At 41.2% G+C, this 22,047-nt stretch overlaps 1 pseudogene and 1 gene segment (V, D, J or C); one reads left to right on the top strand and one right to left on the bottom strand.

Annotated features, from left to right (window-relative positions):
* Window positions 1-22,047, bottom strand: part of LOC118364685 (uncharacterized) — a 245,041-nt pseudogene that overhangs the window by 48,485 nt on the left and 174,509 nt on the right.
* On the top strand, window positions 13,657-16,734 carry LOC127914555 (Ig heavy chain V region 5A-like). The segment is given in 3 exon segments: window positions 13,657-15,180; window positions 15,309-15,536; window positions 16,094-16,734. Coding segments are annotated over 3 exon segments (399 nt in total).

Here is a 22,047-nt window from a genome sequence, read left to right as displayed (position 1 = left end):
AACTCTGTGAACCATATTGACTCTTGATGCTTCACTTATGGGATGGAACTGTATACTACAGTGTTCAGAAAAACAGCCGTAGGACTTTTTGTTTTGCAATCGTAATAATAAAACAATTCAGAAAACTCTGAACCAGATTGACTTTTGACACTTCAACTAAAGGGAGGGGACTCTATAGAATGTTTACAAAAACAGCCATAAGACTCATAATATTTTACCGTTTACAACAACAAAAATAATACTGCCGTATTTCATTCATCAGTGTTAACTTAACTCTGGAAGTGTTGCATTTATGACCATAGAGTGTTCAATTTAGAGTCAAATAATTTAGCAATCAACACTGCAACTTTCACACTGAAAGATTGACAAGACAATTTAGATCTTAAAGCTGACATCCCATCAAATCAAATGTATTTATATAGCCCTTCGTACATCAGCTGATATCTCAAAGTGCTGTACAGAAACCCATCCTAAAACCCCAAACAGCAAGCAATGCAGGTGTAGAAGCACGGTGGCTAGGAAGAAACCTATAGAGTAACCAGGCTATGAGGGGTGGCCAGTTGTCTTCTGGCTGTGGTGGAGATTATAACAGAACATGGCCAAGGTGTTCAAATGTTCAAATTGACCAGCATGGTCAAATAATAATCACAGGCAAAACAGTTGAAACTGGAGAAGCAGCACGGCCAGGTGGACTGGGGACAGCAAGGAGTCATCATGCCAGGTAGTCCTGAGGCATGATCCTAGGGCTCAAGTCCAACGAGAGAGAGAAAGAAAGAGAGAAAGAGAGAATTAGAGAGAGCATACTTAAATTCACACAGGACACCGGATAAGACAGGAGAAGTAGTCCAGATATAACAGACTAACCCTAGCCCCCCGACACATAAACTACTGCAGCATAAATACTGGAGGCTGAGACAGGAGGGGTCAGGAGACACTGTGGCCCCATCCAATGATACCCCCGGACAGGGCCAATCAGGAAGGATATAACCCCACCCACTTTGCAGGGCCAAACAGGCACAGCCCCCACACCACTAAAGGGATATATTCAACCACCAACTTACCATCCTGAGACAAGGCCGAGTAAAGCCCAAAAATATCTCCGCAATGGCATAACCCAAGGGGGGCATAGTAAAACAACTGACTAACACAATAGTAAAACAACTGACTAACACAATAGTAAAACAACTGACTAACACAATAGTAAAACAACTGACTAACACAATGGAAAAACAACTGACTAACACAATAGTAAAACAACTGACTAACACAATAGTAAAACAACTGACTAACACAATGGAAAAACAACTGACTAACACAATAGTAAAACAACTGACTAACACAATGGAAAAACAACTGACTAACACAATGGGAAAACAACTGACTAACACAATAGTAAAACAACTGACTAACACAATAGTAAAACAACTGACAAACACAATGGGAAAACAACTGACAAACACAATGGGAAAACAACTGACAAACACAATGGGAAAACAACTGACAAACACAATGGGAAAACAACTGACAAACACAATGGGAAAACAACTGACTAACACAATGGGAAAACAACTGACAAACACAATAGTAAAACAACTGACAAACACAATGGGAAAACAACTGACAAACACAATGGGAAAACAACTGACAAACACAATGGGAAAACAACTGACAAACACAATGGGAAAACAACTGACAAACACAATGGGAAAACAACTGACTAACACAATAGTAAAACAACTGACAAACACAATGGGAAAACAACTGACAAACACAATGGGAAAACAACTGACAAACACAATGGGAAAAGAACTGACAAACACAATGGGAAAACAACTGACAAACACAATGGGAAAACAACTGACAAACACAATGGGAAAACAACTGACAAACACAATAGTAAAACAGCTGACTGATACAATAGTAAAACACCTGACAAACACAATAGTAAAACAACTGACTAACACAATGGGAAAACACCTGACAAACACAATAGTAAAACAACTGACTAACACAATAGTAAAACAACTGACTTTACACAATAGTAAAACACCCGACTAACACAATAGTAAAACAACTGACTGATGCATAGTAAAACACCTGACAAACACAATAGTAAAACAACTGACTAACACAATAGTAAAACAACTGACTTTACACAATAGTAAAACACCTGACTAACACAATAGTAAAACAACTGACTAACACAATAGTAAAAAAACTGACTTTACACAATAGTAAAACACCTGACTAACACAATAGTAAAACAACTGACTAACACAATAGTAAAACAACTGACTTTACACAATAGTAAAACACCTGACTAACACAATAGTAAAACAACTGACTAATACAATAGTAAAACAACTGACTAACACAATAGTAAAACAACTGACTAACACAATAGTAAAACAACTGACTAACACAATAGTAAAACAACTGACTAACACAATAGTAAAACACCTGACTAACACAATAGTAAAACAACTGACTAACACAATAGTAAAACAACTTACTAACACAATAGTAAAACAACTGACTAACACAATAGTAAAACAACTGACTAACACAATAGTAAAACAACTGACTGATACAATAGTAAAACACCTGACAAACACAATGGAAAAACAACTGACTAACACAATGTAACACAATAGTAAAACAACTGACTAACACAATGGGAAAACACCTGACAAACACAATAGTAAAACAACTGACTGACACAATAGTAAAACAACTGACTAACACAATGTAACACAATAGTAAAACAATTGACTAATATAAAGGCAAAACAACTGACTAACACAGTGACAAAACAACTGAATAACACAGTGACAAAACAACTGACTAACACAGTGACAAAACAACTGAATAACACAAAGGTAAAACTGCTGCATTGACTAGATTCAGAAGTATATGATGTCTCTCTCCACTCTCTCCAATGTTTGTTGTCCTGTATTCAAAGATACTTAAATCCCCCTCTACTTACAAGGCTGGAAGGCCAGGTGTAGGAGAGATGTAAGAAACATGTTTCTATGTTGAATGGCAGACAGTGTCTGTCTGGATATTGACAGACAGGGTCGTTGCAGTGATGAAAGTTGTGTCAGAACAAGTTATTGATATAGCAGAGGGAGGCGTACTGTCTGTCCTACAAAGACATGCATCTGATACATCACTGGATGCATTATGTCTGCATAATGTACTCATAATATGAAAATACAGTACCAGTTTGGACACACATACTCCAAAAGTGTGGACACACCTACTCATTCAAGGTTTTTCTTTATGTTTACTACATTGTAGAATAATAGTAAAGACATCAAAACTATGAAATAACAGACATGAAATCATGTAGTAACCAAATATATTTTTTAGAAGCATGTAACTTTCACACATTAACAAGTGCACACGGTACAACAAATGAAAGATAAACTTCTTGTTAATCTACCCATCGTGTCCGATTTCAAAAAGGCTTTACATCAAAAGCACAACATTTGATTATGTTAGGTCAGAGTCAAGTCACAAAAACACACACAGCTATTTTTCCAGCCAAAGATAGGAGTCACAAAAAGGAGAAATATAGATCAAATTAATCACTAACCTTTGATGAGCTTCACCAGATGCCACTCATAGGATGATGATGTATGTTACACAATACATGTATGTTTTGTTCGATAAAGAGCATATTTATATCCATTGGCGCCTTACGTTCAGTAATGTTTTGCTTCCAAAACACCTGGTGATTTTGCAGAGAGCCACATCAATTTCCAGAAATACTCATAATAAACATTGATAAAAGATAAAAGTGTTATTCACAGAATTAAAGATAGACTTCTCAGTAATGCAACTGCTGTGTCAGATTTCAAAAAAACTTTACGGGAAAAGAACACCATGCAATAATCTGAGTACGGCACTCAGAGACCTAAACAACCAAACAAATATCCGCCTTGTTGGAGTCAACATTAGTCAGAAATAGCATTATAAATATTAACTTACCTTTGCTGACCTTCATCAGAATGCACTCCCAGGAATCACAGTTCCACAATAAATGTTTGATTTATTCGATAAAGTTCATCATTTATGTCCAAATTCCTCCTTGTTGTTAATGCGTTCAGCCCAGTAATCCATCTTCATGAGGCGCGAGCACTAGATCCAGACAAAGTCCAAACGTTCCATTACAGTCCGTAGAAACATGTCAAACGAAGTATAGAATCAATCTTTAGGATGTTTTTAACCTCTTGAATCTAGGGGGCACTATTTTCATTTTTGGAAAAATAACGGGCTATTTTGTCAGGACAAGATGCTATAATATGCATATTTCTGAAGGCTAGCTGTGAGATGGGGGGGCTTTCCACAGCTCTTAGCCATTTCCTTGTGTAGGATGAATGCATTCACCACAGCTCAGCCCACACCTCCCATGCTCTTGTTGTAGACCTTTATTGCAGTTGGAATGGGATTTTTTTTTCTCGGTCCATGCCCCAGTAGCTGAGACAACAGGTGTCCGGCTGGATGAACCAGCTTCAGTGGGGGATGGACACCTTGGCACTGGGGGCTCCCATTCGGAGTCAGTGTAACTGTGAAAGAAAATGTTCAGTTAGAATAGTTTCACATATGAGCCCTGTATCAACAGGTATAATAAACATACAGTGCCTTGCGGAAGTATTCGGCCCCCTTGAACTTTGCGACCTTTTGCCACATTTCAGGCTTCAAACATAAAGATATAAAACTGTATTTTTTTGTGAAGAATCAACAACAAGTGGGACACAATCATGAAGTGGAACAACATTTATTGGATATTTCAAACTTTTTTAACAAATCAAAAACTGAAAAATTTTACTTTCAGTGCAGCAAACTCTCTCCAGAAGTTCAGTGAGGATCTCTGAATGATCCAATGTTGACCTAAATGACTAAATGATAAATACTGATGATGATGATGATGATAAATACAATCCACCTGTGTGTAATCAAGTCTCTGTATAAATGCACCTGCACTGTGATAGTCTCAGAGGTCCGTTAAAAGTGCAGAGAGCATCATGAAGAACAAGGAACACACCAGGCAGGTCCGAGATACTGTTGTGAAGAAGTTTAAAGCCGGATTTGGATACAAAAAGATTTCCCAAGCTTTAAACATCCCAAAGAGCACTGTGCAAGCAATAATATTGAAATGGAAGGAGTATCAGACCACTGCAAATCTACCAAGACCTGGCCGTCCCTCTAAACTTTCAGCTCATACAAGGAGAAGACTGATCAGAGATGCAGCCAAGAGGCCCATGATCACTCTGGATGAACTGCAGAGATCTACAGCTGAGGTGGGAGACTCTGTCCATAGGACAACAAGCAGTTGTATATTGCACAAATCTGGCCTTTATGGAAGAGTGGCAAGAAGAAAGACATTTCTTAAAGATATCCATAAAAAGTGTAGTTTAAAGTTTGCCACAAGCCACCTGGGAGACACACCAAACATGTGGAAGAAGGTGCTCTGGTCAGATGAAACCAAAATTGAACTTTTTGGCAACAATGCAAAACGTTATGTTTGGCGTAAAAGCAACACAGCTCATCACCCTGAACACACTATCCCCACTGTCAAACATGGTGGTGGCAGCATAATGGGTTGGGCCTGCTTTTCTTCAGCAGGGACAGGGAAGATGGTTCAAATTGATGGGAGGATGGGTGGAGCCAAATACAGGACCATTCTGGAAGAAACCCTGATGGAGTCTGCAAAAGACCAGATGTATCTACTGTCTCCATTTCACTTTAGGCATTGTTGTGGGCCTGCCCTCCCCTCAACAGCCTCAAATAGGCTATTTCATGTGGGGGTGGGGTGGAGTGGCAGACACACGCATCTTGGCTATGCTCCCTCTAATCAACAATATGTACCTGTATATATACACACACACAAACATAGGCTATGGGTCATAAACATACATACAAACATACCCCCACCCACAATATATAGCCAACGTGTACTTTACACATTTCATTACATTTTTATATATTGCTACAAAAAACAAAAAAAACCACAAATAATATGTTATATTATTAATTTCAAACAACGGCATTAGCATGAGAAGAACTTACCAGTCCAAAACAATGTCCTCTCCGTTCAAAAAATATTCCCCCATTTGGGAATCAAAGCTATGCTCGCTAAATGAATCATCCTCCAACAATCTCTCTGTCTCACTTACCCGATCAATTTCTTCTAAAATTGTGTGTACATCTGTATATCTAGACTTAGATTTAGCGTTCCCTGACTTAGTCACCATACTGATTGATATATAAACAGCTGAAGATGCGTTTTACCAAAATAGTGCTGTGCGTAACACACGTGGCTCCTTCCAGTATGAATCTTCAATGGCGAATGACCCTCTTTACGGCGGAGTTTACTACATGTGTTGGTCTTCCAACACATAACCATTACATATTGCCGTTTACCTCAGCTCATTGGCTATCGACCAAGCTAGATTTCAAGACGATCAGTGGTCATTGGGTTAAAATACAGTCAATCAACGAAACAGCGGTCATATAATTGGTGCACAATGATGTCATTACTTGTTGTCTTCAAATCGGTTTCTTTCGGTCAATAAGTCCCGCAAAATGACCCATTAAGTTTGGTTGTGTTACAAACAACCAGTTGATTGCAATGAAACCAAACATGACTGTATTAAGTCACGTTTAGTGTGTGTATTTACATCGAACATGTCGTTGAAAATTGAATGAGACGGAATTCACAACACAAGCGGTTCACAAAATGTTTCGTGTTAGGCTATACAAATTGAATTTATCAAACAAAAGACCATTCATTGTGTAACAATGAGCATTGGGATTGCAAACAGAGGAAGATCGTCAAAGGTAAACGATTTATTAAAAATGTGTGATTTTGTTACGCCTGTTTTGGTTGAAATAGTTTTTTTTATGGGGCTCTGTCCTCAGATAATCGCATCGTATTCTTTCATAGTAAATCATTTTTTAAATCTGACAAAGCACTTGGATTAGCAAGATTCTAGGCTTTCGAACCACTTGTATTTTCATGAATGTTTAATATGGCTATTTATGTAGTGATCACCGTATGTTGTCGAATTTAATCCCGCTAACGGGTTCTGTGCGCAGAGAGGTTAATGCATCATATGATAGAGGATAGCTGTTGGGGTAATTGTACTCTGAACAAATTGTTGAAGGCATTGATGTGAAAGCATATACAGTGCTGAGTTACCTCAAGAGGATGTAATGTTGATTAGGGATACGCACTTGCATATCAGGTGATGTGCCTATCAGGTGAAACGGAGGAGATGGGGAACAAAGTGAAAATGACACAAACACCTCTCGGGACCTGGGGCTGAAAGGGGAAGACTGGGTGAAAGCATGAGAAACATTTTTTGGAGCTTTAATTTTTGTGGAACCCAGCAGGAAAGTATCCTGGAGGCATAGAAACAGGTGAAGAGAGAGTAGGAATTGCCATGGTCTCAGACTTTGGTTTTCATGCGTATATAAATATGCACAGATTATCACATTGTTAATACTGTTATGTTTTGTGTCTTTTTGTTGCTTCCAAATCTTATAATATCACTCTCATAGGAACCAGAAGGAGAAAGTGGAGAAACAAAAAGCATTCCAGCTGACATGGAACAAGACAGCAGATTCAGCTGGAATGGCATTTTGTTGTGTGATGAGAGATGGAAATAAAATGGTGTATGATGTGATTATAGAACAGAGGCCATGAGTCTCTGAGTTTTTAAACCTCACGGGGAATGTTTGTTATCATTGTTTGTTCCAATTGTTCATTTTTTAATTCATGTTTTGTTATCATTGTTTGTTCATTCATAATAAGTTGTTAGTTTTTAAAAATTCATGTTTGATTGTCCTTTCATTAGTAATTTCAAAATGTATATAAATTGATGATTAGGACGCTATTGTTCAGAAGGAGGGACAGTTGGATTCTAAACTTTGAACATTGAGATATTAAAGACACGATAGATCAGATGCATAGTACTGTATATAAGGGAATTAGATCTGTAGAAAGACAGAGTGGCTGTGGAATGTGCTGGGTGGATGGGAGGAGATCACAGGATTGCTATAGGGGAGCGGATGGACATCTGTGGATTAGACAAAGGAGGGGTTGAGGTCAGGAGGTCAGGTCAGATCCCCTGAAGGGAGTAATAAGGGTTTATTACCCTATTACCCTCTTCCTGTGGAACTATAAGATGTAAGGATTAGAGAGAAGGAGGTGTGTCTAAAGTGGGATACAGCTGTGTCAACTTTTTGGGAAGAATTCAACTTGGTTAACCTCTCTGGGATATGTGGGATGGTATCGCCAATAGCCAATGAAAGTGCAGGGCGCCAAATCCAAAACAACAAAAATATCATAATTAAAATTCCTCAAGCATACAAGTATTTTACACCATATTAAAGATAAAATTCTCGTTAATTCATCCACAGTGTCTGATTTAAAAAATGCTTTACAGCAAAAGCTCCACAAACGATTATGTTAGGTAACCACCAAGTCACAGAAAAACACAGCCATTTTTCCAGCCAAAGTCACAAAAAGCAGAAATATTGACCAAATTAATCACTAACCTTTGATGATCTTCATCAGATGACACTCATAGGACTTCATGTTACACAATACATGTATGTTTTGTTCGCTAAAGTGCATATTTATATAAAAAAATATATTTTCACATCGGCGCGTAATGTTCTCCCTGTAAAACAACTCTGTACTAGTATGTCCCTCTGAGTCCTGGAGAGTAAAGAACCACACCCACCAGTTCAGCTTCAACACTAACCATGTTCCCTCCATCTCTACTGCTGTATTGACTTTAATGTAATTGTGAAATGTTTTTAATCATGTTCATTCTACTCTCTTTCACAAGTTTACAGAGTTCTGAACTCAGCCAGCCTCTATAACTGTTCAGCCAGATCAACCACTGTCCATCTCCTGTCTCATATTCAGGTCTCATATTCTGTTACTAGCTCTAGTGCAAATTGGATTCGACAGCCTGTAGGGAAAACACTGGAGTGGATTGGATATACTGTATCAATAATGGTGGAAGCATAGCTTATACATTTTTACTTAAAAACAAGTTCATTATCACTGGAGCCACTTCCAGCAACACATTGCTTTTAACAGGAGAGAGTCTGCAGACTGAGGACACAGCTGTGTATTATTGTGCTTGCCTCCACAGTGATACAAACCAGCACCAGACCTATAATAAAATTCACTAACCCCTTCAACAGTAGGAGTTTCATGTATCTACCAGGAGGGGGCGATATTAACCTTCTTAATAAAATAAAGCCAAATCCCCTCATGGAATGATTAATTTAGTTTATATAGTTACTACTAGTTTATTAAGCTAGTTTGATATGATGAGGGGATGATGAGAATAGACATAAATACATGTATGCACAATATACTCCAAATCATGTTTCATACCTTTGAGACAATGAGCTCCATGTTTACTGTCTCAGTGAGCAGCAGGTAGCCTAGCATTGGGCCAGTGACCGAAAGTTCGCTGATGTGAATTCCTGATTCAACTGGGTGAAAAATCTGTCGTTATGCTGTTGAGCAAGGCACTTAACCCAAATTGCTCCTGTAAGTCGCTCTGGATTTTTCACTCAGTCGACTCAGGATTTCAAATCAGCTAACTTTCGGTTACTGGCCCAACGCTCTTAACTGCTAGGCTACCTGCTGCTCACAGAGACAGTCAACATGGAGCTCATTGTCTCAAAGGTATAAATATTGTTTCTGTAAAAAATACATCCTTAATCAAAACATAGGTGCTTCACTATGCCCACTCCTACAGTATACCCCACCCCCATTTCTTTATATCAATGCAAACCCACCCTCTGTCCCTTTCCCTACTTAAAACCTCTTTGGGCTAGGGGGCGGTATTTTCACATCCGGATGAAAAGCGTGCCCAAAGTAAACTGGCTGCAACTCAGGCCCAGAAGCTAGGATAGGCATATAATTGGTAGATGTGGATAGAAAACACTCTAAACTTGTCTGTGAGTATAACAAAACTTATTTGGCAGGCGAAACCCAGAGGACAAACCATCAAGGAATAGTTTTTTTTAGGTGTTTTCAATGGGTTTCTATGTGGGTTTCTATGTGGATCTAGATTTCACTTGCTTGCAGTTCCTATCGCTTCCACTAGATGTCAACAGACTTTAGAAATTGGTTGATGTCTTTCCTTTGAGAAATGAAGAAGTAGCCATTTCCTATCTGGGTGGATAGGCAAGCGTACTGTTGTGGTTTGGGCGGGCGACCTGAACGCTCGCTCCACTTTGTTTTTATCCGCAGTTTATCCCGTCTTAAATTTTATCGATTATTTACGTAAAAAATACCTAAAGTTGTAATAGGAAAGTTGTTAGAAATGTTTGGACAGGTAACTTATTAGATATTTTGTAGTCATGTTGCGCAATTTGGAACCGGTGTTTTTATGAGTCAAACGTGCAAAATAAATTGACATTATGGAGATATAATTTATCGAACAAAAGGACCATTTATGATGTTTATGGGACATATTGGAGTGCCAACAGAAGATCTTCAAATGTAAGGCATGAATTATATAGTTATTTTTGTGAGTTTTGTGTCACGCCTGGCAGGTTGAATTATGATTGTCATGTGTTTGTTTGATGGGGTGCTGTCCTCAGATAACAGCATGGTTTGCTTTCACCGTAAAGCCTTTTTGAATCTGACACAATGGCTAGATGAACTTGTTGCGTCGAGCAAACCCGTATCCGGGAGCGTAATCCTCAAGCCCATTACCATAACGCAACGTTAACTATTCATGAAAATCGCAAATGAAATGAAAGAAATATATTCACTCACAAGCTTAGCCTTTTGTTAACAACACTGTCATCTCAGATTTTCAAAATATGCTTTTCAACCATAGCTACACAAGCATTTGTGTAAGTATTGATAGCCTAGCATAGCATTAAGCCTAGCATTCAGCAGGCAACATTTTAACAAAAACAAGAAAAGCATTCAAATAAAAGAATTTACCTTTGAAGAACTTCGGATGTTTTCAATGAGGAGACTCTCAGTTAGATAGCAAATGTTCATTTTTTCCAAAAATATTATTTGTGTAGGAGAAATCGCTCCGTTTTGTTCATCACGTTTGGCTAAGAAAAAAATCTGAAAATGCAGTCTCTACAACGCCAAACTTTTGACCAAATTAACTCCATAATATCGACAGAAACATGGCAAACGTTGTTTAGAATCAATCCTCAAGGTGTTTTTCACATATCTATTCGATGATAAATCATTTGTGGCAGTTGGGTTTCTCCTCGGAAGCAAACGGAACAATACACGCAGCTGGAGATTACGCAATAATTGCGACGGAGGACACCAAGCGACCATGTAGTGTAAAATGGTCAATCTTCCAATGATATGCCTACAAATACGTCACAATGCTGTCGACACTATCGGGAAACAACAGAAAGTCTAAGCTCATTCGTGACCCATTGACAGCCATATAAGGACTCATTGGAACACAGCTTCTTCAAAATCTGGGGCACTTCCTGTTTAAAATTTAATCTTGGTTTTGCCTGTAGCATCAGTTCTGTGGCACTCACAGATAATATCTTTACAGTGTAGGAAACGTCAGAGTGTGTTCTTTCCAAAGCTGTCAATTGTATGCATAGTCAAGCATCTTTTCGTGACAAAATATCTTGTTTAAAACGGGAACGTTTTTTTATCCCAAAATTAAAAGAGCGCCCCCTATATCCAAGAAGTTAACAAGAAGTTAAGCTGTATTTTGGTGTATTGCACTTGTGATTGTATGAAAGTTAAATACATCTGTCACGCCCTGACTTTGGAGAGCTTTTTATGTCTCTATTTTGGTTTGTTCAAGGTGTGATTTGGGGTGGGCATTCTATGTTCCTTTTTCTATGTTTTGTATTTCTTTGTTTTGGCCAGGTATGGTTCTCAATCAGGGACAGCTGACTATCGTTGTCTCTGATTGGGAACCATACTTAGGTAGCTTATTCCACCTATGTTTTGTGGGTAGTTGTTTTCTGTTTAGTGTTCTGCACCTGACAGGACTGTTTCGGTTTCTTTTTGCACCTTGTTATTTTTGTTTCAGAATTCAGTTTAATAAAAGTCATGAACACATACCACGCTGCACTTTCGTCTGATTCTTTCTCATCAGACGACGACGACGACCGTTACAATTTATATATTTTTTTTTTGAATTTCACTGGATGTTGTCGAAACGTTCCGTTAGCAGAACCCCTAGCTGTAAATTAACTTGCGTAAGTTTATTTAAAGCAGGGTGATAAATAAATAATAACTGAATACCATGGAATGTATGGGTGGTGTAAAATAATCGTCCTATGTGTAGCAACCACGAAATAGTAAAGGGTTCAAGATGATTTATAGCTGGTATAAACTTTGGTGGAACCTCCACAATCTTCTCCTTCCAAGGGAGAAAATATTACTTATTTTTAAAATAACATGGGTCAGTAACACATGGGTTGGTCTATTTACTAATACAGCAAGGGTGTATGCATTAAGGTTTATACCCCCACAGGCAACTCTTCCAGCATCTGATCCGAATGTCCACTCAGTTAATTCAAATACACAGGCATTATATTGTTTATATATTTATATATTTTTTAAATTTATTTTACCCCTTTTTTCCCCCAATTTCATGGTATCCAATTGTTGTAGTAGCTACTATCTTGTCTCATCGCTACAACTCCCGTACGGGCTCGGGAGAGACGAAGGTTGAAAGTCATACAACCCAACCAAGCTGCACTGCTTCTTAACACAGCGTGCATCCAACCCGGAAGCCAGCCGCACCAATGTGTCGGAGGAAACACCTTGGTTAGCGCGCACTGCACCCAGCCCGCCACAGGAGTCGCTGGTGCGCGATGAGACAAGGACACCCCTACCGACCAAGCCCTCCCTAACCCGGGCGACGCTAGGCCAATTGTGCGTCGCCACACGGACCTCCCGGTCGCGGCCGGTTACGACAGAGCCTGGGCGCGAACCCAGGGACTCTGATGGCACAGCTGGCGCTGCAGTACAGCACCCTTGACCACTGCGCCACCCGGGAGGAACTAACTCTTGATTTAATGTCCCTCCATCCAGTCATACCACACAGAAGACATGATACATAGAAAAATGACAAAATACATAGAACAATTCCAGAATACCTTTATCAGAAAAATATTCAAGTCTTATCACCAAGTGGATGTCATAAGGTGAATGCACCAATTTGTAAGTCGCTCTGGATAAGAGCGTCTGCTAAATGACTTAAATGTAAATGTAAATGTAAGTGTCATCAGAATAATCATATCAATCGGCGTTTATACATGGAATTTTGCCCTAAATCCTATCACCAAATCTCACAATAATCATAACAATCTGCGTTTATACTTGGAATTTCGCCCTTGTCCAATCACAATAAACATTCAACCCAGGAATTTATAACCTATTTCCACCTAGGTGGACTGTGCTTCCTCCCACGGGTTCTGTGACAACAATTTCACACTTGCAATTATTCCACTATTACAGAAAAAATTAGGTTTGTATAAATGTAACAGTCAGGCACCACTTACTTGCCAGAATGACTCATTAACCACAACATGTTATAGCAAATTAGGGACTTTAGATGCATGCATCTGCTTATCTAATCATTTTGTAGCGCTTGCACGTGGATCAATGGTCAGTCCAGCGAAGTGGTCACTCGCTCCTGGCAAGCTCGCCAAAGTGTTGGTCAATTTCTTCAACAAATGTTCAGGTCTATATAATTATAAAACATACTTTATTAATGGAAAGGAAACACAGACTCTTTGTTTGAGTATTAAAATACTCCTTTAGTAATACAATTGTAGGCAGAAGCTGGTACAGAGTACAGTATATGATAGCTTTCCCCAGATTCTGCAAAATGTCTAAGACATCCTGTAACTCATATAGCCTCTCCCAGTCCACCTTGTGTGAATTTCCCTGGCAACAACATTTGAATAAATCTAACCTCCCCCTGACAGCAGCAACCATCTAATCAGCAATTAAAAGCTCAGAAGTGGGTTTGACCGAAACTTGACCTCATCACATTTATAGGGTCATAACAAGGTGAACAAGTCCAAGCATCTTCTGACAGGTGGCTGTTTTCATCAGGCCTGCAGTAGCCTTGTGTCCTCAGAAAACCAGATAACCACAGTGGGGCCCAGACAGGAGGAGTATGAATGTACTGTACTTTTCCTTCTTCTGATAGTGTCTGAAGGGCACAACACTCAAAAACAGATTTTAATACACCTCCTAGAAGAGGAGACCTAACAGTTGATCATAACATCAATTATTAACCCTTTAAAAGGTATGAGGCCTTGGCTTAACCCTCTTAATGGTACAGGTCAGTTTGTGTGATTCTCCAGGTTTATTAACTAATGGTTAAGACTCCGTCAGTGTCTGACCATGAACACCTGTTGAAGGAAATCACCGATGTTGTCAAAGTGGCAGCAGCAGACATGGAAGGAACATGGTTTGTGTTGAAGCTGAACTGGTGGGAGATGCTCTTGTCTTGTTACACATTGTTTAAAAGTGCGCCTGTTCATTACACTCTGCTCAAATGCACCTGACTTCGCCTCCCGTACACACCTTTGACACTTATGGTATATCTGTGTCAGTGTTGTGTGAAAAAACAGCACATTTTAGCCTTTTACTGTCCCCAACACAATGTGCATCTGTGTAATGACCATGCTGTTTAATCAGCTTCTTGATATGCCACACCTGGATTATCTTGGCAAAGTAAAAATGCTCACTAACAGGAATGTAAACAAATTTCTGCGTACAATTTGAGAGAAATAAGCTTTTTGTGCATATGGAACATTTCGGGGATCTTTTATTTCAGCTCATGAAACATGGGACCAACACTTTACATGTTGCGTTAAAATTTTGTTCAGTATACAGGATATATCCACACAAAAGCTATATAGTAAAAAAAAAATTCATACACATCTCTGCCGTTTTAGTGTCTCCCTGTCAGGTCTCCCTAAATACCCCTCTCCCCCCATCTCTCTACGTCAATGCAAACCCTCCCCCGGATCCTTTCAGTACTTAAACAGGGTCTGCCTTTAGAGGAACTCTGAGTCCTGGAGAGTAAAGAAGAGCAACCACCACCAGTTCAGCTTCAACACAAACCATGTTCCCTGCATCTTTACTGCTGCTTCTGGCAGCTGCCTCCTGTGAGTCTCTCTGGATTTGGGGGATAAACATGCACTTAACAATGGCTTTAGTCTTGTTAAAACTTGTTTATAATGCTATTTGGAATGACTAACATTAATGTTTTTCTGTCGTGGTTTTATTTTCTCAGGTGTTCACTGTGAAGAACTCACTCAGCCAGCCTCTATGACTGTCCAGCCAGGTCAACCACTGACCATCTCTTGTAAGGTTTCATATTCTGTAGGTAGCTATTACACAGCTTGGATCCGACAGCCTGCAGGGAAAACACTGGAGTGGATTGGAATGAAATATACTGGAGGAACGCACCACAAAGACTCCCTGAAAAATAAGTTCAGCCTCACAGTAGACTCCTCCAGCAATACTCAAATCAAATCAAATCAAATCAAATTTATTTATATAGCCCTTCGTACATCAGCTGATATCTCAAAGTGCTGTACAGAAACCCAGCCTAAAACCCCAAACAGCAAACAATGCAGGTGTAAAAGCACGGTGGCTAGGAAAAACTCCCTAGAAAGGCCAAAACCTAGGAAGAAACCTAGAGAGGAACCGGGCTATGTGGGGTGGCCAGTCCTCTTCTGGCTGTGCCGGGTAGAGATTATAACAGAACATGACCAAGATGTTCAAATGTTCATAAATGACCAGCATGGTCGAATAATAATAAGGCAGAACAGTTGAAACTGGAGCAGCAGCACAGTCAGGTGGACTGGGGACAGCAAGGAGCCTTCATGTCAGGTAGTCCTGGGGCACGGTCCTAGGGCTCAGGTCAGTTGAAACTGGAGCAGGAGCATGGCCAGGTGGACTGGGGACAGCAAGGAGTCCTCATGTCAGGTAGTCCTGGGACATGGTCCTAGGGCTCAGGTCCTCCGAGAGAGAGAAAGAAAGAGAGAAGGAGAGAATTAGAGAACGCACACTTAGATACTGTGACTTTAACAGGACAGAGTCTGCAGACTGAGGACACAGCTGTGTATTATTGTGCTCGCCTCCACAGTGATACAAACCACCACCAGACCTATACTAAAACTCAATCAACCTTTATACAGTAGGAGTTTTATGTATCTCCCAGGAGGGGGCGATATTAACTTTAATAAAATAAAGCCAAATCACCTCATGGAGTCATGAATTTAGTTTATATAGTTTCTAGTTTATACTAGTTTGATATTTAAATGATGAGCGTAGACAAATATATGTACAATATAGTCTAAAGCTCCAAGCTGTTATTGCTACATAATATAACATGTAAAAACAAGTTCCAAACTCTGAAAGAGTACATGTTAGTCATTTAGCAGATGCTCTAATCCAGAGCTATTTACAGGAGCAATTATGGTTAAGTGCCTTGCTCAAGGGCATACCGACAGATTTTTCACCCAGTAGGCTCAAGGATTCAATGCAGCAAACTTTCAGTTACTGGCCCAATGCTCTTAACTGCTAGGCTACCTGCTGCTCACTGAGACAGTCAACATCAAGCTCATTGTCTCAAAGGTATGAAAAATGGTTTTCCATAAAAAATACACATCCTTAATTGTTGACCCTCTTAATCAAAACATAAGTGCTTCACTATGCCCACTAATACAGTATACCCCCCCCCGCCCCATATCTTTATATCAATGCAAACCCACCCTCTGGCACTTTCCCCACTTAAACAATGTCTAACAAGAGCATCTCCCACCAGTTCAGCTTCAGCACAAACCATGTTCCTTCCATGTCTGCTGCTGTACATTTTATTGGTCACATACACATGTGTAGAAGATCTCCTTGCAAATATAGAGAAATGTTTGGGTTTCTTGCTCCAACAGTGCAGTAATATCCAACAATTCAAACCAATACACAATATACACAAACCTAAACATAACATAATGGAAGGAGTATGTAAATACTAGGACGAGCAATGTCGGAGTGGCATAGAATAGAATACAATATATAAACTGTTTTTCAGTCTCTTGGTCCCAGATTTGATGCACCTGTATTGAGCTCGACCTTCAACAGGCAGTGGCTCAGGTGGTTGATGTCCTTGATGATCTTTTTGGCCTTCCTGTGCTGTAGTTTGCCCCCAATGATGCATTAGGTGGACCGCACCACCCACTGGAGAATTCTGCGGTTGAGGGAGGTGCTGTTGCCATACCAGGCGGTGATACAGCCCAACAGGATGCTCGCAATTGTACATCTGTAGAAGGGTTCTGTGAGGGTTTTAGGAGCCCAACCAAATTTCTTCAGCCTCTTCCACTGTTGCGCCTTATTCACCACACTGTCTGTGTGGGTGGACCATTTCAGAACGTCAGTGATGTGTACGCCGAGGAACTTGAAGCTTTCCACCTGCTCCACTGCGGCTTCCCTTACCGAAAAAACAGGCTTCCGGCTGTGATGAATACGAGGGGAGACAGAATGCTGGTTTCAAGGGCAGGCCGCAGCATGTGTTTCTTAGCAAAGGACCACAGGAGGAGGCAGGTAGCTGGGTCCAGGGACAGGCAAAGGTCATACACAGGGACTGCAAAAAGGTAACAGTAGAGGCAGGGAAAAGGTTAACCTCTGCGCACAGGTCCCGTTAGCGGGATCAAATTCGACAACATACGGTGAGCGCTTCATAAATATTCATATTAAACATTCCTGAAAATATAAGTGTGCCTGCCTGGTCCCTCTCTCTCCACGGTAAGCACAGGGAGTTGGCGCAGGTCTCCTACCTGACTTCTCCACACTCCCCGTGTTCCTCCCCAATACATTTTTGGGGTTGCCTCTCGGGCTTCCAGCCACACTGCCGTGCTGCCTCCTCATCTCTGCTTTACAGAGAGGGACCAGGCAGACCACAAGTCTGGTTCATCCTTGGGAGCAATTTCCAAATGCCTGAAGGTACCACGTTTATCTGTACAAACAATATTACGCAAGTATAAACACACGCAAGTATAAACACCATGGGACCACGCAGCCGCCATACCGCTCAGGAAGGAGACGTGTTCTGTCTCCAAGAGATTAACTTACTTTGGTGCAAAAAGTGCAAATCAATCCCAGAACAACAGCAAAGGACCTTGTGAAGATGCTGGAGGAAACAGGTACAAAAGTATCTATATCCACAGTAAAAAGAGTGCTGCTGTGCTGCCTCCTCATACCGCCGTCTCTCTGCTTTCGCTGCCTCCAGCTCTGCCTTGGGGCGGCGATATTCCCCAGGATGTGCCCAAGGTCCCTTGCCGTCCAGAATCTCCTCCATTGTCCAGGAGTCCTGAGATTGCTGCTGCTCCCCGTCTTCCTCTTCTGAGGAGGAGTAGCAAGGATCGGACCAATACGCAGCGTGGTAAGTGTTCATCTTCGTTTTTAATAAGAACAGTGAACAAAACAATAAACGACAATGTGAAAAAACAAAACCGAAACAGTTCCATGTGGAAACAAACACTGACACGGAAAATAAGCACCCACAACTCAAAAGTGAAACCAGGCTACCCAACTATGGTTCTTAATCAGGGACAACGATTGACAGCTGCCTCTGATTGAGAGCCATACCAGGCCAAACACAGAAATACCAAATCATAGAAAAACGAACATAGACAACCCACCCAACTCACGCCCTGACCATACTAAAACAAAGCCATAACAAAATAACTAAGGTCAGAACGTGACAGGGGGTGGCATCATCATGTTGTGGGGGTGCTTTGCTGCAGGAGGGACTGGTGCACTTCACAAAATAGATGGTATCATGAGGTAGGAAAATTATGTGGCTAAATTGAAGCAACATCTCAAGACATCAGTCAGGAAATTAAAGCTTGGTCGCAAATGGGTCTTCCAAATGGACAATGACCCCAAGAACACTTCCAAAGTTGTGGCATATGGCTTAAGGACAACAAAGTCAAGGTATTGGAGTGGCCATCACAAAGCCTTGACCTCAATCCTATATAAAATTTGTGGGCAGAACTGAAAAAGATTGTGTCGAGCAAGGAGGCCTACAAACCTGACTCAGTTACACCATGGGCCAAAACTTATCCAACTTATTGTGGAAAGCTTGTGGAAGGCTACCCAAAAGTTTGACCCAAGTTAAACTATTTAAAGGCAAAGCTACCAAATACTAATTGAGTGTATGTAAACTTCTGACCCACTGGGAATGTGATGAAAGAAATAAAAGCTGAAACCAATTTCTCTCTACTATTATTCTGACATTTCACATTCTTAAAATACAGTGGTGATCCTAACTGACCTAAGACAGGGAATTTTTATTAGGATGAAATGACAGGAATAGTGAAAAACTGAGTTTAAATGTATTTGGCTAAGGTGTATGGAAGCTTCCGACTTCAACTGTATATCCTCCACTTATGCAAATGTAACTTACTGTAGCCCCTCTGTTCCTTTCTCTCCCTCTACCTCCTCCTATATAAAAACCTCTCTGTATATGAGAGTCCTGTTACGTCCCTCTGAGTCCTGGAAAGTAGAGAAGAGCAGCTCACACCATTTCAGCTTCAACACAAACCATGTTCCCTACATCTCTGCTGCTGCTGCTGCTGCTGGCAGCTGCCTCCTGTGAGTTGCTGACTATAGTCTGATCAGTATAACCTGTTTTGCTGTGATACTTGATTGATCTGACCTGTCATTCCTCTCCCTCAGGTGTCCACTGTCAGGTCGTACTCACACAGGCTGAACAGTCGGTCCAGGGGACTCCTGCAGGATCCCTGAAACTCACATGTGCCTGTAGTGGAATCACTCTCAGCCGCTCTTATATGCACTGGATTCGCCAGGCACCTGGAAAAGGACTTGAATGGATCATTTACTATTATTCTGACACTGACAAGAGCAATGCCCAGGTAGTACAGGGTCGATTCACTGCATCGAAGGACAGCACTAATTTCTATCTGCACATGAGCCAGTTGAAGTCAGAGGACTCTGCAGTGTATTACTGTGCTAGAGACTCACTATGGTTAAACTAATGAGAATAGCTGTACAAAAACCATCTGGTAGAGAAAGGAAGGACGCGCACAAACACACAGACACCTGTTAAATACATGGTGCTAGTGTTGTTGATGCATCAACAGTGGGCACTCTCTCTCCATTTGAATAAAATAAAGACCAATAAAATAAAGACCAGAGCCCCACTTGTTTTGAGCCCTCAAAAAAGAAAAATAATAATAATTGTAAAAAACATATACAGTTGAAATCGGAAGTTTACATACACTCAATTAGTATTTGTTAGCATTGCCTTTAAATTGTTTAACTTTGGTCAAACGTTTCAGGTAGCCTTCCACAAGCTTTCCACAATAATTTGGTTGAATTTTGGCCCATTCCTCCTGACAGAGCTGGTGTAACTGAGTCGGGTTTGCAGGCCTCCTTGCTAGTTCTGCCCACAATTTTTCTATAGGATTGAGGTCAGGGCTTTGTGATGGCCACTCCAATACCTTGACTTTGTTGTCCTTATGCCATTTTGCTACAACTTTGGAAGTATGCTTGGGGTCATTGTCCATTTGGAAGACCCATTTGTGACCAAGCTTTAAATTCTTGACTGATGTCTTGAGATGTTGCATCAATATATCCACATAATTCACGATCCCATCTATTTTGTGAAGTGCACCAGTCCCTCCTGCTGCAAAGCACCCCCACAACATGAAGCTGCCACCCCCGTGCATCACGGTTGGGATGGTGTTCTTCGGCTTGCAAGCCTCCCCCTTTTCCCCCAAACATAACAATGGTCATTGTGGCCAAAAAAGTTATATTTTTGTTATTTTTATATTTCCCCAAAAAGTACGATCTTTGTCCCCATGTGCAGTTGCAAACCGTAGTCTGGCTTTTTTCTGGTGTTTTTGGAGCAGTGGCTTCTTCCGTGCTGATCGCCCTTTCAGGTTATGTCAATATAGGACTTGTTTTACTGTGGATATAGATACTTTTGTACCTGTTTCCTCCACCATCTTCATAAGGTCCTTTGCTGTTGTTCTGGGTTTGATTTCCACTTTTCACACCAAAGTACGTTCATCTCTAGGAGACAGAACACGTCTCCTTCCTGATCGGTATGAAGGCTGCGTGGTCCTATGGTGTTTATACTTGCGTAATACTGTTTGTACAGATCAACGTGGTACTGTAAGGGTTTTCCTGTGGTTAAGGAGAAGCGGACCAAAATGCAGCGTGGTGGTTATTCATGTTCTTTAATAAAGGAACTAGACATGAAATAACTAACAAAACAATAAATGTGCGAAAACCTAAACAGTCCTATCTGGTCCACAAACACACAGTGAAACCCAGGCTACCTAAGTATGATTCTCAATCAGAGACAACTAATGACACCTGCCTCTGATTGAGAACCATACTAGGCTGAAACATAGAAATACCCAAAACCTAGAGAAATAAACATAGACTGCCCACCCAACTCACGCCCTGACCATACTAAATAAATACAAAACAAAGGAAATAAAGGTCAGAACGTGACAGTACCCCCAAAGGTGCTGACTCCGGCCGCAAAACCATGATAGGGGAGGGTCTGGGTGGGCGTCTGTCCGCGGTGGCGGCTCTGGCGCGGGACGCGGACCCCACTTCCCTATTGTCTTAGTCCGCCTCATTGTCGGCCTCCGTGGCTCTCTAACCATGGCAACAACTCTCAATGACCCAACTGGACAGAGGGGCAGCTCAGGAGAGAGGGGCAGCTCGGGACAGAGGGGAAGCTGCTCGGGACAGAGGGGCAACTGCTCGGGACAGAGGGGCAGCTGCTCGGGACAGAGGGGCAGCTGCTCAGGACAGAGGGGGGGCAGCTCGGGACAGAGGTGCGGCAGCTTGGGACAGAGGTGCGGCAGCTCGGGACAGAGGGGCTCTGGCGCCTCTGGGCTGAGGGGCTCTGGCAACCCCTGGCTGACTGGCGGCACTGGCGGCCCCTGGCTGACTGGCGGCACTGGCGGCTCCTGGCAGACTGGCGGCAC

Source organism: Oncorhynchus keta, chromosome 32 (genome assembly GCF_023373465.1).
Source record: "Oncorhynchus keta strain PuntledgeMale-10-30-2019 chromosome 32, Oket_V2, whole genome shotgun sequence".
NCBI classification, from domain to species: Eukaryota; Metazoa; Chordata; class Actinopteri; order Salmoniformes; family Salmonidae; genus Oncorhynchus; species Oncorhynchus keta.
This window is presented reverse-complemented; position numbering and strand designations above follow the sequence as displayed.